Source organism: Platalea leucorodia, assembly GCF_965183815.1.
Source record: "Platalea leucorodia genome assembly, chromosome: 7".
Taxonomy (NCBI): Eukaryota; Metazoa; Chordata; class Aves; order Pelecaniformes; family Threskiornithidae; genus Platalea; species Platalea leucorodia.
The window spans coordinates 58,598,978-58,622,054 of NC_138829.1; the positions used below are offsets into that span (position 1 = coordinate 58,598,978).

General features: G+C 34.7%; 1 protein-coding gene across 13 annotated transcripts in view; it reads left to right on the plus strand.

The window, feature by feature from the left end:
• The window catches only part of SOX6 (SRY-box transcription factor 6), a 376,628-nt gene that overhangs the window by 198,096 nt on the left and 155,455 nt on the right, over positions 1-23,077 (plus strand). For 12 of the 13 annotated variants that reach the window (XM_082317552.1, XM_082317544.1, XM_082317553.1 and 9 more), the window contains one exon: positions 2,745-2,834. In XM_082317552.1, the coding sequence (XP_082173678.1) occupies positions 2,745-2,834 (90 nt within the window). Of the gene's footprint in view, positions 1-1,229; positions 1,339-2,744; positions 2,835-23,077 lie in introns of those variants that run through there. The other variant, XM_082317547.1, reaches the window with a different exon arrangement.

A 23,077-nucleotide genomic window follows, 5' to 3' on the forward strand; every position in this document is an offset into this window, starting at 1 on the left:
ATTTCAAAAATGCTATTTCTACAATATTATAAAAAAGTTTATTAAAAGGCTCATTGTGTGGTTTTGTAATCTTCCCAATAACAAAATACAGTAGCTATAAATTGTGTGGTCAGATCTATAACATAGAGTTTGAATGAGATAGGAGTGTTTAAAGAAATGTTTCTTAAGGAATTTTTCAGTCATTTATAGAGATAAAAATTTTAACTAACAATGTGATTATATCAAAAAGAAGGCACACAGATAGACCTCTTTTCCATTCCAGTTCTTTCTCATTCTGTCTTTAGAGATGTGGTTTTTGCCCTTATGTAATATAAGAACACTACAGATAAACACGGGTGTTCTTAAGAACAGAAAGAGAAGAAATAAAACAAGTGCTTTTGAGGAAAGTATTTTATCAACTCCTGCAATATTCTAATTGTTTCTTTTTTTAAAATTTAAATGTTTTTCCTTCTTTGTATGAATTCAGGAAAATATCTTAGTTAAAAAGCAGTAGAATACATAACCTATAGCAAACATCAAAATAAAACTCTAAAGCTCTTTTTTTTCAGGGATGAGGGGTTTGAAATTTTGGCAGGGGAGAAACACAGAAACATCTTTTTAAACTAATGATGATATCACAAAAAAAGACAAATTATAATGTTCTATTGATAATTGATGGTTATTTCTTGATTCTTCTATTATCAGGCCAGAACTCATAAAAGTAATAAGTGCCTGTTATTGTTAAAAGTAAATTGTTATTATGTAACAAGTATTTTAACACTGCCTATTGCAACTTACAGCTCCTTAATTTTGTCTCTTTCATAGAAAGATATAATTAGTAAATAAATTAGCTTTTCTACTGAAATATTACTTCAAAAACATTTACGATCTGTCTTGTCTTTCCACGGAGGCTTGCACGGTGAATATGTGTTGCAATTAAAACCTGATCTTTGATCTTCCAGTAGTTACGGTTTGGTTTGCTTTCAACTGGTTTTCATTTTTTTTTGTTTTTTTTATTTCTTTGTTTGTTTGTTTCAAATGAGTGATGCTAATGTGAATTTTTAGGCTGAAACTACTTGCACCCTAAAATGTGATTTGCCATATAACCTTTTTCTTCCTTACACTTCTCCTTAAATCTTTAACTCCTCCTTTTGTGGCCTCTTTGAATGCTTCTCCTCCTTCTGAGTATTTTCTGAGGTGGAACAAACTGTTACCCATTACATTGATGCGATCTGTTTTGCCATTCTTAATCTGGGCTTTTTGCTTTTGTTTTCACTTGTGTGAGTGCTTCTGATAGGACTGCTGACATGAGAATTTGAGCCACGATTTGGCCTTAATCTGCCAGTAATTCCACAGAAGGTATGTTAGGCTGAATTCTGCCTTCTTGTACACCCCAGTCTTAATTCTTCAGTGACTGGAGTGGGATCAGTGCAAATGATGTCAAAATTTGGAACGTTATTAGTTATTTAGAAAGCATTGTGTAAATTGATCTCCTCCTAACACAAATGGCAGCTTGCTATGAGAATTTCTAACAAGCTAAGGTCTATGGCTATTCCCACTGTACGCACTAAGGAACAACATGCTCAGCACCACCCAGAGTGATATGTGGTCTTACGATGAAGGCTCTTTGCAAAGATTTGTTTTAGGAATAGAGTTGCATTTAAATAATGTTTTTGATATCTTGCTAAACTGAGCCTAAGGGTTTCCAAGGAGTTTAGCATAGACATTGTTGGTGAGTCTGTCTACCAACGAACGTAAATGCACAATGTTTAATGGAGATTCTATTATTACCAACTGGGAAGGGAAAATAAGTGTTCAATTGTATGTAAAGTTTTCTTGATAATTGTTTATAAATCTGAATTGCGGTTCTTAAAGTCATAAAACTCTGGATCATTACATCAACCATAAGAATTGCCATCTTAAAAATCACCTTTTGTAAGTTATCTGGAAGGTTATGTATCATTTAGACTCCAGAGCCAATTAGTTTAATTTAGGAACTGAAAAAAACTTTAGATTTTATTGAAGACTGTTATGCTCAATATCAAATTTTCTAGTGGAATTGGGGACTGATTGTGTACAACTTACTAAAGCCGATCTTCTATTTCTCCTAAGTGTAATGACTTCAGTGACAGTTTCGCCTACAGAAGGCCTCCCAGATTGGAGCAAAGATTTGAAATGTATTCTGAACTTCAAATTATGAAAGCATATCTTCTAATCATTGCATGTTGTTTATAGTGTACTGAGAAAATTTCTGATACTGTGAACATCCAATATGTAGAGTGCTTTTATGAATTCCATGGAGACATTATATGAATAACTTTTGCATTGACATGGGTATAAAAACGGGTTTCAGATGCCACTGTGTGCCAAATTTCCAAAAAAAGCTTCTAAATCTTCATGTATAATTTCGAGTGTACAATCATTCTCAAATGAAAAAGACAGAATTTGTATATACATTGGCAATCTATGCATGTAAATTGGCAGTTAGCATGCATAAATCCTGAACGAAGTTTTTCTTTCAATTAGACCCTTGTTAAATCCATAGTAACTCCATTAACCTCGGTGGAATTACTTTGGATTTAAAATGCAGTTAAATGAGAACTCTGTTTGGCTACGAGTTCATTTCCCTTTGAAACTATGGTCCAACTAGAACAGGGAGAACAGTTTTAAAATGAAGGTGGCACCTATTTTCCTGATGTGTGAGAATATATTTGATAATTCTTCTTTTTTTTTTTCTCCTTTCTTTTTTTTTTTTTTTTTAATAGATTCATCGTGCATGGAAAAGCTACTGTCTAAAGACTGGAAGGAGAAGATGGAAAAATTGAACACAAGTGATCTCCTTGGAGAAATTAAAGGTATCTCACTAGATCAAATTTTAAATGTTTGCATATATTTTAAGAAGGGGATTGAGGAATTTTTAAAGTTCAGAAAAAATAATAGAAATAGCAGTCGTAACTGGAAGGTGCTTTCCTCTTTCCACTCAACTCACCCTGTTTTTTAATGTCTATTTTTGAGATGATGGATGTGTCTGCCAAATAAATGGATCAGAGTATGTCACAATCAGTTACAGGCAGTATCAAGGATGTTATCACAAACACCAGATTAGTTACATTAGTTCATTGACATTAGCTATGTATCTCTGTGACCAGAGGAAGAGGAAGAAACATCTCAAAAACATGGAGTTACTAGCACTTGGTACAGTTTCTTCCCAGGTGCAAAAACTATATGTAGAAAGCATTTTCAGATTACAAAAGGGGGTAATTATGTGCTTATAGTTCTAAATTTTTGATTCAAAATTTGGAAAAAAATAATGGTTTATTTATATTCATGCTATTCCTGCAGAGAAAGAGTAGCTCTGGATGAAATTTGAGACCTACTGATATCAGTGCAAGTTTTATTGCATATATAGACAGTACTTTCCAGTATTTCCAAGATGTGTTGACCCAGCAATCTAGTAAAAGTGAAATTCTCTTGACAATTAAGTACTATGTAGAAAACTTGAAGTGTTTTTCCCCGCCCATCAATTCTTCCATGGGTTTTCTTGTGAGAAGAAATTCAGTGTTATTGATTAAGTAACAAATTAAATAGGTGTTTTTTTGTGCTGTGAGAAGGGGTCATAAGGCATGTTTGAGGAGTACACAAGGTATCTAAGATTTATTTCTCTTCATTGGTGTAATTTTATTAAATAGCAACTACAAATATGTGGAAACAAAGAATCATCTGCATCATATTAATAAATCTTTACTAGTTAAAAAAAAAAAAAGGAAGATACTATTTGCTGAAAGTTGATGCTTAGGGTTTTACATTTCGAGCAGTGAAACTTAAGATAGTTCAATTTTTTTATTATACAAAGAGAGGAAACATTGGCCCTTTTTAATACGTCAGTTATAATTGGTTCCTTCAGCTTATTCAGGACCAAAATCTGTTGGATTCTCCTGTTGGATTTTTTTGGTAGAATTATGACAATGCATATACATTAGGCAGGTAAGAAATCCTATAGTAATGCCAGTGGCAGAAATATAGTATGCAGTTTTACAGGAACATGTTAAAATTGACTGTAATAAAATCCAACAAAATTATGTCTTGAAATCACATTCTATTTAAAGCGGTATTGTCTCTTAATAGTGTGGAAAACATTGAATGCTAGTTTGTCCATTAATTGCACAATATAGCTACTTAGTCTTTAAATAGAAACTACTTGAATGCTATTAGTGAATCAAAATTAAAAGAGGTGGGATCTCTAACAATGCAGAATAATGTTCTTTATTCTTCTATATGGCACATAAAGCTTTTTCACGAGCTTTCATTTATCAAAAAAAGGTTTGTTTTTCTGGATTTATGTTATTCCTCCTATTTTCTTAGCATATATATTCACTGCAGAATGAACAGGTAGAGTTCTTGCTCCTAACCCTTTTCTCATCTACCTACAAAGCATTCTCACTCAGATTTGGTAGAATTTTCAACTCATTCAACCATCTTTTCTGGGGGTATAGCTTATTAGCTGTATAAAAAGGATCACCTGATTAGGCTCACTAGATTTATGTGTTGACAGTCATTCAGTTAGTTTCCACAACTTACTTCCTGTGTCTCATCCCTAGAAACCTATATTAATGTGGTCTTAATGTCTGCAGTATTCCCCTCCACTACTGGTTGACTTCCAGCAAGATCCAATACTGAATCTTGGCTACTGCAACTGCATTTAACATCTTTCATGAACAGACAAAAATACAAAAAACCATACACAAACATGGAAGATAAGTGATGGTTGCTGTTATGTCGTGCTTTACACTTACAGTATTCAAACCTCTTGACAAAGACATTAGTGTCATTTTATAAAAGAAGAAAACAAGGTGCAGTTACATAGCAGGAGTAGTGGCAGGTCTGAAGGACTTGGACTCCCAAGCCAGTGGCCTAGCTACTGTCTCCAGGATGGTTAGCTCCTAGCTGATAAAATTGCTATCAACCTAATAGCCTGGTATTAACTCATATTAGCGTTTGTGTGCCTTAAATCATCTCAGAAAGAAAAAACCCACCCCAACAATCTAGCCCATGGCAGCATGAAAACCAGATTACAAAAGGAAATAAAACAAAGTAGGGGAACTAGAGAGAATTTTTAATCTGCCAAAGAAGCATACTTTAAAAAAAATCTTTTCAGTGTTCAAGGCGGTAGATTTCCAAATCACGAAGTTTATTTTCATAGTGCTGAATGAATTTCTATTTAGGTAACTGGCAGGGCATGCTGAGGTCTGAAAGAGCTACTTTTGAAAATGTGTAATCTTTGGGAGGTCAAATATCTTTTTCCTTAATTTCCATTAGATTCTAAATCAATTTATTTAACTGGCTGATATTTTTGGCTTTTGTGCAGACTTTCTGCTCATGTTACTGAGAGCGTAACTTAAAGACATGAAGCGATGCAGTAAAAATAAGTAAATGAGGTCATTAGGGAAAAAAAATCTTGATTATAAGAAAGTGAGGTGTGGTCCTGTGAGGAGCTGCTCTTTGCACTGACTGTTACTGGGAGTTGTTTATTTTAGAGAGAAGGCGTCATTCTTGCTACGGATAACCTGAGCACATACTCTTCCTCTGTGTCTGCACAACTACAACCCTCCCCCCTTCAGTGAAAGACTAGCATCTTAGTTGTGGGAAGGCAGTTCACTAAGAATCAGTGCCAGAAAAAAGGATGAAAGCAGAAAAAAAATGTACCACTGACACAAACTGTTTCTATTCATGTTTGGGAAGCACATAGATGAGAAGAAAAGATAATTGGCTGAGAGAAACAAATAAAAATGGTATTTTCTTGCTTTACCTTCTATATTTAGAACACAATAGTGTTAATCAAGATATAATTATAAACTGTATCTATTAATTCAAACAATAGAAGCCAATACAAAAGTAACAAACAGTGAATCATTTATTTTTTCTCTAAGTGGGATTGTTCCTGTTCACAATTACTCTTGCATAGTGTGCTTCATTTGTAAAACTGCTTTTTCTGAGTTTCTTTATTAGGATTTCAGTTATTGATAATGGTCCAGATTCTTCCTTGAATTCCAGCCAAACAAGCCATTGACTTCAGGGAGGTTGCATGAAACTCAGAGGAGCATTTGGCAGAATGCTTTGTAGCCAAATTCCAGTGGTTAAATAAGTCTGCTTGTTCATTTGATATGTTTATAAATGAAACACATAGGTCAAATTTTCAAAGGTCTATGAAGCAGTTGAGCTGAGTTAAATGACCTGCTTACCTGGAAAAAACCCCACAGCTGGTCATGCAAATCATTTCATTGTATGCTATTTGCCAGTGTGTGCATGCAAATACATTTATTTAATGTATACAAGCAATTTGTTAGGCTTATGTCTGGCTTTTGCAGTGTTGTTTTTTTGTATAAAAATTAGGATCAGGAAATATTTTTCGTTCTAATTTTTGTTATCATGTATTTGAATAAACAAAGTGGTGCAGGACTCTCTTCTAAATTTCCAGATATTTGGGTGCACAGAGTTCTGTCCTCACCCTCCCTCACTGCATGCATTTCTGTTGCTTAGTTATCTAGTTTTTCTTCAGCAGCCACAGCTAGGCAGAGTAGCATCATTTATCACTGTACAGAGTCTGTTTTAAGTTTTCTGTTTCTGTTCCAAATATAAATCTCTGGAATAGCATAGTTTTGCATGCATCAGGCAGTTGTCCTACTGAACTAGCCCGCAGTGGTCTTTCTCAGCATGCAGGGTCTTTGAAGATCAAATAAGAAAGGTCAGTCTTTAAGTAACTTAAACGATGATGTTATCGTGAAAGGGTCAGAATTGGTCTAGCAGTCTTATAGAAGAGTGACTCCTGGGTCACCGGCTACTGTGTTGCAGGTTAGTTCTCTGGCTTCCATTGGTGGTGTTTACAACTGGAACTATCTATATTTATAGGCATTGTGACTTGAATGTCACATGCTGTCTTTGTACAGTATACTCTATTTTGGGAAGGATAGTGATTGATGTCCATAGCTTTATCCAATATAGAAGGCTGTTTGCATTAGGTTTCCCGTGCTTATTCCTTCCCCTGTTATATTTGCTACTTTATTAAAAAGAGCCTAAAACTCCTATTTCATGTACACATTTAATGGCCTCAAAATATTTGAATAGGTGGGAGGCAACATGCCTGTTTCCTAGGAAATGTTACATTCAGTAAAATGAAGCAACTTCACCCACTTGATAGTCTCCTTGTAAGATACACTATAAACAATATGGAAAATGATATTTGTCCCTGGTATTAGAACAGAGGAGAGATAGAAAGAGGTGTCTTCTAGGAGCATTTTTTTGTACGTGCATTAATGACTGGAAGAGAACAGTGAGGCACAACTATTTGAATCTAGTAATTTAACACTACCCGTTTCTGGAATAGTCTTGGAGAGAGTTCTGCATGAATGAATCCTTGAGAAAGTTATGGTTTCTGTGTTTTTACAGTGAATTAAATTTTTTCTTAAAATATGCATGATTTACAAAACATTTTAAAATGCTATTTTTGCTTCCATTTTATAAAATTTGTCTTCACAGATAAGCTTTTGGGTGTTTCTTGGTGCACTATATCAAATGTGAAGACCGTTTTGAGGAAAATAAAACTGATGTTTTCCTGTAGCCCTGACCAACACTGTAGTCTAGATTTGCAGTAATTATTTCTCAGTATAATTGCTGAAATTTCTTTCTCATGAATTCTAAGGGTATATAACAGCCTGCCTTATAAATATGTATAAATAAATATATATGTCTTATATCACAGAGGCACTCAGAGGTTTTTTATTATGTTGCTTTGTATGGCTATAGACATTTCAAAGCTCTCCTTTGTGCTCTCTGTTATAAACATATTTTCTTTCTTTTGAAGTCTGTGTGATATAAATACTAGCAATTAAAAACCCAGCTCAGGCTTTGAGACACAAGGTCTTCTTAATTAAAACTCAAACAAAAGCTACAAGCAAAAGCCCCACTATATGATTAAGGTCTAAAGTGTTATGATACATTAGAATCATTGTTAACTGCTAGGATTTAAAAAATCAATACACAGGAAAAAGGATCAACTGGTTCCAATTAGTGAAACCAATGAAAGCATCCAACAAAACATAACAAAACAACGCAACCCAGAACCCCTACACCCAAATCCTTAAGAAATTGGTCCTGATTAGAAATATACCACAGTCTATAAAGATTTCTCATAATTTATTTATTACCATGATCCAATGAAGTGATATGTTTAGCTTTATGTTGTAGGTCTCCAAATCAGAGAGATATATTTGTTTTGCCATTCCTCAAGTCATTGGCATTTTGCGTAATGTGTTACAAAAGCTACATTTCCAGGTCTAAGCTGACCTTCTAAATTAAGTGGTATCTTGATATTTGAATGACTGAATATTTCATAAGCACTTTCAACAGTTAATGTTTGCATACTCTTTAGTCCTATTTGCTTGAAGAAGGCAATGGATTCCAAAATAAAAATATTTTGGTTAAACTTACCATGCCCCATTCTATCTATTTGTTATGGTTAAGATACTGATATAATTGGTTACCCTAATCACTAGTGTGAACTAGATTAAACTATATGGTCTTATGTTATCTTGACTTTTTTTGATATGAAATACTTTTCTCCAGATTCTGGATTTAAATAGACCCACCCCAAACTGTACAAACAGAGGGCAGTTCTGTGGAAATGAATGGGACTGCTCACTGACATAGTGCTGTTATTTAAATTATGTACATATAAGTCTTGGCACGATTGAAGCTGTACTTAGCGCAGAAAAAAAAAAAAAGAAGTAGTAAACATTTTTGTTGCTCTGGTCTTTTGGTCTGAGGGTCATATTTCAGTGGCACCTATCACAATAATGCCTGCTTCTAATGTTAAAAGTTAATGACTAGTACCGTTTCTAGTTCTTAAAACTCCACAACTATAAATTACATTGTAATCAACCTTTCACATAAATCAAGTTCTCCATATTGTTGAATACATTTTATAAATATCAACCAGGATGCATGCAGTATATTTCCAGGCACACAATGAATTTGTTACTTACTGCGATCACATATATATCTTTTTTTTTTTTTACCTTACCAGTGTATGTTTCTAAGCTTAACAATTCAGGGCTAAATATATGAACTCTATACTACACTGAAATCAGTGGGACAGCTCACTTAAACGCTGTGTTCTGTGGAACTGTGTCCCAAATAGTGTACTAAGAAATAGCATTAAGTGTTCATGAGAAAAAAGGAATAAGAAGGATAATGATGATAATAATAGGAACTTGAAATAGCAATACATTTATTGGTCACATTAGAAAAGACTGCCTTTTGGAATTTGATTCATTCTTCATTTGTACAAATAGTGACAAGAAATTGTATGGTATTAAAATGTGTTTATTTTCAAATGCCATTTAATTTTTTAGCAGAAAATGGTTGAATATAAATTAAAAATTACAAGTAGGTTTTCTTCACTTTTTCTTCAAAAATTTGCCATTTTCTTTTATTGGTAGGTTGTTTTGGTATTGTATGTATATATTTTTAATTTTCATTATATCGGTAATTGTTTTCTTTAATAAATACAGAGTCTTTAACTGTAGTTGAAAGGCTTCTATGTTGAAGAAACCTATCACTACTTGGAACTTAAGGACTTCTGACAATGGATGTCAGTGGCAAATTTCCTTTTAATCAAGTCCCAGCTTAGTCGCCAATGAAGTTACTTACCTTTAGCAAAATAAAACTCCTACTGAAGACAAATATACAACTTCATATGAAAAAGCAAGTGCATATGTAGGAGTTTGCACTGCTAAAACAAGAGTGGAAGCTCCATTTCTTGTGTTTTATCATGTGTCAGTGCTTTTGGCTTTTTGTCACTGTAGATATATGAAGTCAAATCTAACAAATTAATGGATGTAAGCGTTTATCTAGAAAGATACATATAGACACAGTACTGAAAGGACTGAAATTTTCTCATCGATTTGGATTCTGTGGAAACCTGTAGATGTATTTTATCAGTCTTTTGTTACAGGAGTTTCCTATTAAGGAAATCTTTGATTTAAGTGTCAGATATAAAGAACATACTATGCTGTAGTGTCCTGTCTCTATGGATACTGAGCAACCTGGGGAAGGGTGTAAGGAAAGGGCAAACATACAGTAATATTTCCTCAATATACTCTTCCAATTTCCCACGAAATATGATTAATGGGCTTCTTGATTACAGAGGTGGTACATTCAGGTTTAATGGCCCTTGATAGAATTGTCATCTATGAACACGTCCAGTCGCTTTTGAACCCCTTTAATAGACAGCTGGAAAGTCTGTGGGGATAAGCTCAGCAGTTAACAATATGCTATATATTTGAACCTAGTACCTCGTAGGTGTGCCCTAGATCTTGTATTATAACGGACAGGGAATGGTTGTTCTCTGTTCCTCTTCTCTGTTACACTACATTCAGTTGTCTCTTCTCCATGTTGAAAAGTAAAAATATATTTATTTATTCCTTATATGAAAGCTGTTCTGCTCTTTGGTCACTCCCATCACCCTTCTCTGCAGCTAATTTAGAAAGAAACTTTTTGCACAAAATATCCCTATTCTGAGCAACATCAAACTTTGGCACCAATTAATGAGAACCTTTGTGGCAATCCTTTTCACCTCAGTTGATTTTAAACTCCCTTTCTGAATAGGGAGTCTGTCTTGAAGTGGGGTCTTGATGTGTGGATGTTGTGTGGTAATGAGAGCATCCTGATGATATCAAAGCTATCAGATTTTTTTTTTCTTAAGAGAGATGTAAAAATACCTTACTGGGAACTTTACAAACTGTAGACCCAGAGGTGGCTCAGAAATGTCATGTGTGAAACTTAAGGGACATAGCATTAATACTCAGAAAAAATGAAGTATGAGCACATTTGGGAAACTCATATGCAACTGAGAATATCAATAACATAATGTGCAACCTGACACAGCCACTGCCTCAAAAGCCTAAGCTCAATGAGGAACAGAAGAAGAAATACAAGAAGGGTTGTCCTTGTCTTCTCTAAACAAGTTGACCCTTTGGAAGAGGTTAACTATCAGTATTTTTTTCAAGAGGTCTTGATTTGTCTAACTGTGTCACCTCACTTCAGATCTGACCAACGACATCTGACATTTTTCTGCCAAAGGGCAGATCTAGCCAAACCAGACTCATTTTCCTTGTTTTCACCTCCTCCTGCCAACATTAAAGCGATTTCAGGCTAATCAGGATCCCCTTGCTCCAATCAGGTCATTCACAATACTTGCCCTCTTGGTGAGTGAATTGGTCTCAATTCATTGTCTCCCTTCTGTCTCTCCCCCAAGTGTTTATTTTGGATTAAAGTAAATAATTTCTCTCTTTTCCACTCCCCCCAACTTGTTTTGGTTCTCTCATGATTTGCCAATAGAGAAAGTTTTCAAAAACAGTAAAAAGATGAAGTCTCATCAATTAATATGAGTGTATGAACTATAAAGCAAATTGAGAGAGCTATGTTGAAAACAGTTTCCATAGGAAATTTGTCTGAACAGAGGAAAGAGAAATAGAAATCAATTAAGGACATAGCCTGCCCTGATTCTGTTTGTCGTAGGTATTACCCTCTGTGTTAATAAAATTAACAAATTTATACCCAGGCAGCTTGATCAGAAGTGGTTCTTTGTCATTAGCTCTCACACAGAAATCCTGTTATTACATATTTTCTTACACTTTTTTTCTTTAAATTACTGTTAGTTTGACCCACATGTCCTAATATTTACCTTGGTCTGTATCAATATGAATTAACAAAGTTTAATGTTAGTCACGTTGTCATAAATGTTCTTTAAGAGTTATACAAGATTAAGCTGAGATCTGCTCAATAGCTGTTTAAAATTTGTTGCCCCGTAGATAGCAGTAATGAGAGGCTAACACACTCATGTTGGGAATGAATCCTCATGTCTATTAAGATTTGTTTGAATAGGTTTCCATCACAACAGGTGCACAATTATTTTATGAGTAAAATATTATCAGCCTTCCAAATTAGCCAGGGCAAAATGCAAGTTGTCTGATTAAATAATCAAACCCAATACTTAAAATGCACTTGATTTCCACAGGAATTTTAAGATGCTAAGTCCCAGTCTATCAGTGAAACTGTGATTGTTTGCAGCATGCAAGTAGCAGCTTGTAGAGTATCCTGTTTGGTATGTTCTACATAATTTATCCTACATTATACAAGACAAAACCGCTAAAAAAGCATATAATAATAGGTTTTACTTCTAATCAAACAATATTAATCTACCAATGAAGGTATTATACTGTGCATTAGAATCAGAAAAAAAGTGGGCCTCTAATGGAAAATAGTTTGAAAGTGTTCTGCATTCAATTAGGAGGCACATCAGTTTAGAAATACAAAACACTGTGTTGTTTTTTAAATTATTTAGTTTATGAAGGGGGAGGGAAAAAAGGAAAATCCTCTGAATCTGAAGTGCAGCTTGCAGTGTGGAGATCACATATGTCACCAGTTATTGAATAGCTCAGTAAACACAATGACTCAGAGACCCAAGAAATGGGTAAAATCTGAAACAGTAGGTTCACCACGAATGGAAAACTTAGCAGTGCAGCTGTCAGACGCAGATTATATACAGGTAACTGTTTGTTTTCATATCTGAATCTGTTTGTCAATCAAGGAATGCTATGAATCAGGAGATGGGATCTCAAATACAAAACCACAAAGTCAGAGACAGCATCTGGAGGAGCTCCAAGCCACAAAAATTAGGGAAGTAGCACAGAGGGAACAAAAACTGTAAATGCTTGCATGGATTCTGCCTCTATATACATTGAATTTAAATAATTGTGTTGATACATCAGTAATAATAATTGCTGATAAAAATTATAGTCCTTATTTTGGGCAGCAATATGTTTTACTAAATGTGAAATTAAATGCAATTTGTATTAATTAAGGATAATATGAAAGTATGTAAGTGGCTGACATTTCCGACGTTTTTAAACATACTGCTATATGTGAAGATATATCTTTTGCATTTGTTTTGACTTGGAAATACTGTGGATTGATATATGCCCCTAATGTGTTCTGTTGAAATAAGATCACAGTTCTAACCCCTAAGATCAGAAAATTATTTATAGACAAGATTAATCACACTTTGAAATTTAGTTATGGGATTTGATTATTGATGTAACGGTTTACTAGACAATTTTAGTTCTCTCTGGAAGCTGGAATACAACCTTATTACAGATACTAAAACAAAATCTACTGTTAAAATGCAGGTGGTGTGCTCAAGTTGCAGGATTTCAAAAGTCAGTGTAGTGTATACAGACATTTTATGCAGGTTTGTACAACTTCTTAGGTTTTTCTAAATGTGGGAAAGCTTACAGAGACTTCAAGTTCTGATTGGTAACATCAGAGGAATACAAACAGAGGTTTACTAAGGAAGGTAAAGAAAATGAAATGGACATAACTGTTCTGTGGTTGGTTTTTTCAGATTCATTAAGAATCATAGAGTTCCTTTTAAGTTGTAACTGAAAGAACTTCTTTTTACCTTCTCTGCTTTACTCTGGTGCCAGGATCCATTTGCCTATGTATTGTTGAGATTCTGCAACAGTCACAGGATGACTGTGGATTTTCTTTTAGGGGCTGTAGTGAATAGAAAGTTCCTACTTCAGGATGTATTCATAAATTAATTAACCCTCTTCTCTATTTTGTCGTTGTTTTCTTCACCTCCCAAGGGTCTTATAGTATAATTTTGGGTCTCTGAGACTTCAGCCAGAGATGAGGGTGCCTGCTTCTTCTGAAATGGAAGAGTTTTTCTAAAAAGAAATACTTTAGCCTATCAGGTTACGGTCTGCTGCTTTTCAAGATAACAGTGATTGAGAAAGGCACTTTGGGTGTCTCTGCATACTCTCAGATAACATATCCCACCATCAGACAAATATGAACACTTGGTGCTAAGAACTGGCTGTGAGTAGGCCATAGTGAGAATTCTCTGTCTGCTGACCTGTTAAAACCATGGTCAGTCACCACACATAGCTAAAGCTTAGTTAACTTCATAGATAGGTAAGTCCCTTCGCTCACTTTGCCTCTTCCTTTTCCCTTCCATGTGTTCTGTGCTAACAAACACTGAGAAAAACACTTTTCTGAATTATAGTTACTATTACGGAAAAGGGCTATAGTGATAATCAGCAAATCACCTGTGACAAAGTATAGGTGTTAATGGCACATCAGCTGAATCTGCTATCAGAAATTTACATTATGACAGCTAAGCCTGTGTAAATGCATTAAACACATAGAAATTAATATACAGTTCAAGTTTGGAAGTGAGGGAAAACTGAAGATTTATGTAATGAAAATGAACATTGTTTAACTTGTTTTAATGAAATAGTCTTCACAAAGGAGAAAGGCTTTGCTTGCAACAGGCCCCCTCCAACACTTGTAGCATGATCTGCAAAAGGAGAACACTGCTCTTCGCGATCAAAGTCAGATCCTATAGACCAGCTGGCATCACCAATGCCAGGGCTGAGACTGTGGCTACTATTTGAAATGGTAACATTTATAGACTCAGTTTCTGTGATGGTCCTTAAAAACCTCTGAGAGGTGTGTGTTTTTTTTTTAACAAAACTAACATGCTGTTTTTCACTGGATTTTTGAAAGAGTTCATTTTCTGTTGTTCATGAACTCAAGATATATGATACTTGTTTAACATTCTTGACTGACAACTAGAAGACAGGAAAAGGTTAAATGATACTGTGAGAGTTGAAGGTTAGTTGGTAAACTAGGTAATGCTTTTGCCATGCATACCTATTCAGGCTTTTACAGTAGTGCTCTTTTTTGTCAGTGTTAGCTATGCTATAGCAGGCGTAGAGTTGTTCACTTGGTTAAGCAACTGAGAAAGTCACTCATCTTAAAGTATATACACTGGATTAATACCTAAAGCAATACTGAGTACTTGAACTAGTAAAAATCTTTGGTTTTTTGCATAGGGAAATAAATGTGAATGAGTGTGTGTGAGTGTTGGCTTATAAATGCATTTTGTGTATTGTCTTCACATGTCAGATTCGTATTTGTTCTTAGGCAAGCTCGTCTTCTTATATGGACTTTCGTCGGTATATGTTGAGTCCATGATATAACTGAAAGATTACTGCAGACTTAGCTTTACTGCAAGCTGCTGAGGTCCCCTAAATGCAGAACATTAACGTACACAAGAGCAGAATAATCTCATCTTTGCTATTACATATCAAGCCAATAATGGAAAAGCTCCAAGGAGGAATTTGAAAATTTGTAGGTGAATGCAGTCCTTGCTACTTTGAAGTTACCAAGGTGCTACTGAGTTCTACAAAATGATATCTAAATACCTCATGTCCTTCAGCAATTCTTCAACAATATTTCCATTTATGACTGTGTTTATTTTGGTACCTGAAATTATGATGATAACATAATGTATTGATGGTTACATGTTAGAATTTAGCTGTAGGGTGCAGTTGAAAACCTTTTTTGTGCTAAAGTTATTACTTATGTGAAACTCAAAGTGAGCAACTTCAGGTTTTGACTGAAACATGCCAGCCCTAAGCCTGTGTATATACACCTTCACACAGATCCAGGTTCTCATGTCCACTAGCTGGTGTTGCACATCAGAAAAGTAAATGAAACTACTTTTATGTTAAGGAAAGACAGCTGGTTGACCCATAGGTATGAATTCCCATACAGGGAAAACAAATCTTAATAAAAAATCATCAAATACTGTGTCTGAAGGGCTAAAGTTGCTACCGAAGAACTCAGAAAAAATGGAAAGGAAATCTTTGGTATAAGGAGGAAAAAAACAGCCAAGCATCCATTTGACTCCAGCAGTAATCATAAATGGACACACAGCAGCAAGGAAGAACAAGGAAAGCACATACTTTCACACTAACGTTATCGCAGCTTCTGACTATTTTCAGTTCCAGGGATTTCCTGACCCTGATGTGGTTTGTATCAGTCAACTAGATCTCTCCTCCCCCCTTCCAAATACTTGTCCAGCCTCCCCTTGAGCCTATAGAAAACTTTGAGCTCACAGCATCTTTTAGGAAGATATTCCATGGCTCTAGTGTCCACTGTGTGAAGAATCACCTCAGATGAAAGTGAACTGAAAACTTTTAAGGTGATGTTATGTGATTCAAACACATCTAATTTGTAAAATAGCGTAACATGCCATCTGAGTCAATGGGTGTTAGATGCTTAATGTATTTTTTAAAAACATGGCCATTGATCTATCTGCAATAGTAAGAGTCCTCAATCCCTTTAAAAGACCTGGCCTGGAGACATATAAATCTAAGAAACCCCTTGGAAAAACACCCAAGATCTTTAGAGATGCAGACAGATTGAAATTTTGATGCATATTTAAAATTCATAGAGAGGAAATGACCATAAAATACATTGCTTAAGTGCAAGATTATTTTGCAGTCACAATTAGCCTTCATCTTAGTGGGAAGTATCTCAGCATCACAATTACACTGATGTAACTTCTGAGAAACACGTCAGAAACATTGCATCGAGTTGCAATAGGTATGTTGTTCCAGACGTAGCATTTTTTTTAATAGGACACTTAAAAGAAAGATGATTAACTTTCAAAACCAATTGAGAGAAGTCTCGGTAGAAATCTGTTTCCCGTGCTACTGCTTCTTCTTCATTTGTGGTTTTAGTTTTAGTGTCTTGTTAGGAAGGAAAAATAATGATGAAATCTCAGTCACTGTAGAAATAAAGTAATGAAAATGCAACTTGGAAAGTGTTTTATTGTCTTAAGGGGAGAAGAACAATTAGGGGATCCTGTTTTCTTAAATATATCCCAGGTCTATTTAAAATATATTGAATTAGAATGCTGTTATAATGGAATTCAAAACCTCTCAGTGTGTTTCCTACATGCTCCCAGTGCTTCAAGATTTATTCTGAATTATCTTTAGACTGTGCTTAAAGTTGTGCCTCAGTTCAGGCCTTTGAATATTAAATTATATTAAGTCTTTTGAATAGGCAGTGTTTAGGTTTTCATTCTGAGTGATCCTGTTTGAGTGGTAGAATACCTATATAAACACAACACATTAACATGATACCACTCTCTGGTTTGGGACTGTGAAGAATTTCATTACTAGTGATTCTGTAGCAAAGGGCTGTATTAAATGTTTTGGTTTGTGATCAACTAGGTATACAAATAAATTGAATTAAGAAAATTTCCAACTGTACTTTTAGTCGTTTCTAAGAAACATCTGGCTAAACATACTCATACTTGTGGTTAGAGTATAATTATACCAGAACACTCTTAGAATATGTGTGGAACTTCAGTCTGCAAATGTAGGCCACCTCTTTGTGCTCTGGTTAACGTGATTTAGGAGGTTTTTCTGCAGTTAGAAAACTTGACTGATAATTTTGTAGCATATTTCACAGGAGCACAACAAGCTTGTAGTAGAATTCTAATTTGTTCTGGAATGTGTTCTATTTATTTATTTATTTATAACATAAACTTTGAGGGAACAACAAGCATAGTTTACTTGTTTGGGTTTTGTTTCTCATACCCATACAGTGAGGTTGTGGTTATTTCAAAAGTCATAAGATAATTCATATTTGTAGCATTAATATGCTCTGCTGAATTGGTTTTACAGATTACTAGGTCGTGTGTAGCAGATAAGTAGCACTTTCAACTTATAACTGTTTGATTATGAAAGGAATTTAAAATAATATTCAGATTTACAAGCCTGAAGCTGCCAATTTTGACCACCTAATGCCATTATTAATGAACATATCAATGGACCTGTTTCAAAGCCCACAGAAATAAGTGTAAATCCTTCAACTGACTTCTGTGGGCACATTCTAAATGTATAAAATGTTGTTGCTTTTCCATACATATCAAAGGCTTTTGACTAAATTGTCTCTTCTCAGATGAAGTAGGAAGTTTCTTCTTTACAGCTTCCATGATAGACAGGCTATGCTAATGTCCTTGTTTTGCAATAAACTTTGCTTCTTCATTACTTATCACCAGAGGCAATGAAAATCTTCAGAGGCAAATATAAGTTTTTCATTGATATACTTGTTTGTATTTGTAAGACATGAAAGATGAACATGTAATTAAGATGAAAATTAAAATTTATTTTTAAAGTATATAAATCTTGCAGTCCTAATACTCCTCATATTTATATTTAGACATTTCTGAGTGGTGTAGCTAATAACTACTAACTAAAAACTCATGGAAGTAACTTATTTAACAAGATATAAAAAGTAACTGCAAGACATCATAAGTCAGAGTACATTTCACAGGGGCACATCTCCTCTCCTGTGTATATTGTGCATTCTGGATGCAGTAGAAGAAATGCATTTGGGTTACAATTTTGAGTATAGGAAGAGAGGCAAGATTCCTAAAGTCTTTTGGAGTGGGATCCTCAGTGTTACCTTTAAGGCAAATGAACTCCAGTAATTGAATCCTAATATGTAAATCGATTAATCTTTTTATAAAAAAGCTGCAAGGGCACCTATGGAAAAGATCTCTTCCCTTCTTGTACCCATAGAGAAAAGCATTGATTCCTGTCCTTGTTCTCATAGACCTTCCTAGTACGCAGATGTTCAGGTTCAATGTAAGGCACCACATTGTCCTCCTTAAAACTAGATCAGCCGCAAGAAGATACAGTGTTGACATGTTTTTTCACCTGATTTGCACATGTCCAAGTGCAGGAGTACACATAAAAGCTGTATGGACTTCAGCTGTCACCTTTTCTTACCGTCACCCTATGTATGTATTTATAGACATTACAGTGCAAAGTACTCCTTACTATTTAAAGAGAAGAATCATGTTATTTCTGTAAATACTGTGACAAAAAGCAGAAAAAAAAAATTAAGAACCTCTTTTTCTGGAGCTTGCTGTTTTAAAATGGAAAACTTAATTAAAACATATGATTCTTTTTCATCTTTCATTATTTATCCATAGTTTAGACAATGTGAGAAGAAACTGAACAAACAAGCAAAAGCTTCTTTTACATCATGAACTTTTTTCATGAAAGACAAATATCAGCTAACAAAATCACAAGTAACTATAAGTCCTGTTGTATAGGGAAATTAATGTCATCTAATTCATACGAGCTATACTCATCAAATGAGACATTAAACTAACTTCCTCTAAACTCAGCTTCCTTCCAGTCATTTTTATGGATGTACATATACAATTCTCTTTCCAGAATAAGATTAGATAGAACAGATATTCAGTTCATCCCTGTGATTGAAGATATAAGTTTTAATTGGAGAGCTCTTCCTTCCAAACAAGTGCTTTTTTTGCACTTGCACCACAACAGGAAAAAATACTAGTTTAAAAAGAATGAAAAAATGTATAGATCACTTGGAATTGTATCATGTTTACATAATAATAAAAAAAAAAGATTAATTTCAAAGAGTATCATGGTACCTAGAAATCACTTGTTTAAATTAAACATAGAAACAAAATTATTTTTATCCAGCTGTACGCTGTTATGAAAGAACAATCAATGAAATGTAGTAATTTCAAAATCAGTCCTGAATTCTCCATTTACATTTTTTTCTCCAGCAGACTCCTAATCCTTTCGTGTTGGTTGATAAGATCCTACTTATTCCAGACTGTCATCAATTGTGACCCTCAACATCGTAATTCCAAAGAAGATACTACCTATGATTGTATATAAGCAAAACAAAATATCATTTCACATCTAAAAGAGGAAGTTGCAAAAAAGTATCTTTCTTACACCTTTTACTGCAGTGTTTTATATGAATATTAGAGATGGCTTGGCATTCATATGTCAGACCATCTGTTCCTCCATATCAAGGCATGGGTGCTAATGTTTATCCAGAACTAAAATATTTTTCTTATTTTCTGGAAATGAAGGGCAGGGGTTTTCCATTGATTTCAAACATCTAAAACATTACTTAACTGAATTAAGATATAGTGACACTACTAGTGCAGCAGAACTCCGTTCAGTAAATTTTATGAGTCAGAAGAGAAAGAAGAAATTGAAAGAATTATCCAGAAAGCAAAATAATGTTGAGGACAAAAATACCATTGTGTTGGAATCCCTCTGAAGCTGGTGTGAAAGGTGGGGCAGTATTTCTCTGTGTAAGCACCTCATTCTCAGTTTCACATATATAGTTTCACATTAAGCTGTAAGCTGCTCATGGAGAGAGGTAAGAATTTAATAAGAAAGTGCATTTAAAATTTGTTGGGACAAAGCAGTCTCAAACCTAAAAACGGGATGGTGCTATAGAATATGTACATATATAGGCTTCTTTACTAATATTTCTACATACCTAATACAGTGAGTTTTGTAGAAACTGAGAGATAGAATGTAATTAAAAACAGCATTATTCCATAATGTTCAGTGATGAGATATTTTGCATTTCTATTTGATGTGTCTGCTATTGGTCCTCTGATAATTACAAAATTCAGCCAAAGCTAATGAAAGAATCCACATGTTTTGAGTCAGGTTCAGAGATAATAGGGAAGGTGAACAACTGGCTTCACTTACTATTTATGGGAACATGGGGATCAGTTCTCATACTGTTGTAAATAAAGGATATTTCCACTGAAGTTTCTGGTTCTACATGTATGTGTAAATAATTTGAAGAGAGAATTAGGCCTGCTGAGTGGTTAATTCCAGTGTAATGAAGAAGCTACAAGCACTGTGAACATCATCGTTATTGAGGGACTTGATTTTTCTGATATTTAGTACTCGTGTCCAGTCTTCAGAAGGAAAAACTTTGGATATCTCCATTTGTCTATGAGACTTCCCCTGTTTTGCTATGTGAGAATTTAAAGCATTATAGGGCTAGTGGGTTGGAGTTAGTTGTAGAGCCCTTGTAAATGAGAAAAGTTACAGGATTTAACTTTCAAACCTCTTTTATGAATTTCTCATCTCCTTGAGGAAGACATAACAGTGGCCTGCTATTGGTTTTTGTGCTTAATGTGTCTTCTCTGATAGGGAAAGGTGAACTAATCTTGTGCCATTTTAACTTAAAATATTAACTTCCACAAAAAATCCTGGCAAACATAATCTGTGTGGGGATGTTTGCACAGAGAAGGTTCCAATCCTGAAAGTTTATTCCTACTGTGATGTTTAAGTATTTCTGCTATCCTTATTAACACAGTTGCTGGCATCTCAGTTTGGTTTTCTACAGAAGATGAACTGTTACATAATTACATGATGGTTAGATCTTTTTTTTTTTTTTTTTTCTGTTTATCAATTCTTTTCCCTTCCAGTATCTCCTTTATCCTTTGGATTTTTTATTTTTTAATATACTATTTCCTTCTGTTATATGGCCCACAAATACAGTTTGGAAGCTTTTATGTTCCTATCCTCAGAATAACATCCTCTTCCCTTTCCCCCTCCCTGACCTAGGGAAGTACTGTCATCTGTATTTAAATGGGAAAACCTAAAACTGGAGGTCAGGATATTATTTTAGCTCTCTCAAGTCCTGAGTACTTTAAATAGATGGAGCATCTTTCCTCCTCTCTTGTTTGTAATTTTTTTTTTTTACTTTAAAAACGTTGGAATTGAGCATTAGAGTCAATAATAATATTAATAATACAAATTTTGCTCTCTATATAACACCACCATGTTCATTTTATTTTGGTGTGCTATGCCCTGGGCTACAGTCTTCTCAGTTAAGAAAATAATACTACTTATTTTTCTTTTCTCTTTACATCATGTTTTAGTGTTTGTATCACTGTACAGATTACTGAGAGGCCTGTGGCCTCTGCTATATGATTATATTCTAATTCAGCAAGAACAGGTTGGCTGTGAGTTTTTAGTTGCAATGTATAATATGTATTTCTCTGTCTATATCCAGTATTATCACATTTTTTCCATATAGAGTCTGAACAGCTCGTATTGAGTATATATGAAACATTTCTAATCCCACTGAAAGCACTAAAGCATTCATAATCGAATCTCTACTTGCTGCTGAAAAACCCTAGGAGTAATTTATTCAAAAAATTGTCATCTTCTTTCTTCCACATGCACATGCATGAATTAACACTTAATATGTACTTATAGTATTATTTAGAATGTAAGGTGACAAGTTCTTGTGGAATTGGAGAGTAATTCTAAGAAACTGGCTAAAGTATTTTTTAATTTTTTTTTAAATGGCAAACAATACTAAAGTAGAATTGTATAGATGAGATAGTAACAAAATCTCTAAATGTAGTTAAAGTCCCCCAAGCCTTATGTCAGCTAGAGGAGTTCTTTTCATGTGTGTGAAAGAAAGTAAGGAGTCAAAAAGATTTGTTGGAATTCTGCTTTTTGCTGGGTGCCAGTTTGGAGGAGGGGGAGGTTGAAGCTCTGGCTAGCATCACATTCTTTCCTGCATTCCTGACGTGGATTACATTTTAGAACTCAACTGCGGATTCACTACATCCCTAAAAACGAGGCAACGTATCATTGTGCTGCTCTATGAGCTGACCAGGCGCTACTTAGTCCAGTCCTTTGCCTAGCAGGTTACTTTGGCAGTTTTGGAACTGTTTGGTAGTAACTTGTGAACAGTTTATTTGATCCGGTCACTGCAGTGTCTTTCTTTTGAATATATTAGTTTACTTTGAATAAAGCTGTTGTGAAAAACAGGGAAGAAAACCTCTGAATATAAGATATTCCTCAGGAAACACTACAGACTTGCTAAGAAACAATGCAAGAACAAAAAGTCCAGCAAACACATGAGATCAAAAAAATGTTAAAGGCCATGAAAGAAACATTGTCTCAGAAGAAGCGGTTATTTGCTAAGGTATAAGCAGTTGCTGGGAAATGCTAAGGCAGGTAAGCCTGCCTCAGTTGTCATGAGGTGATGGCAAATCTTTAGGGGAAATACTCAGCTGGATTACTATATACATTCCTGTGACTTATTTGTTCTTAATGCAGAATAAACTGTTCTGTGATTTGTGAAGTCTGAAGAAGGGATAAATCCTTCAAATTCTTTTGAGAAGGGAAAAAACAACTGAGTGCGGCACTTTAAATGATCGAATAGGGTACAGTTGAACACTCAGATGTACAATGATAAAGTGAGGGCCTGCGAGGGCACTTAGGCCCAGGGACTCCTGTCTCTATCCCAGGTCAATGTCAGGGAGAGAGCTGGACGTGGATCACTCTTCTGCACGTGT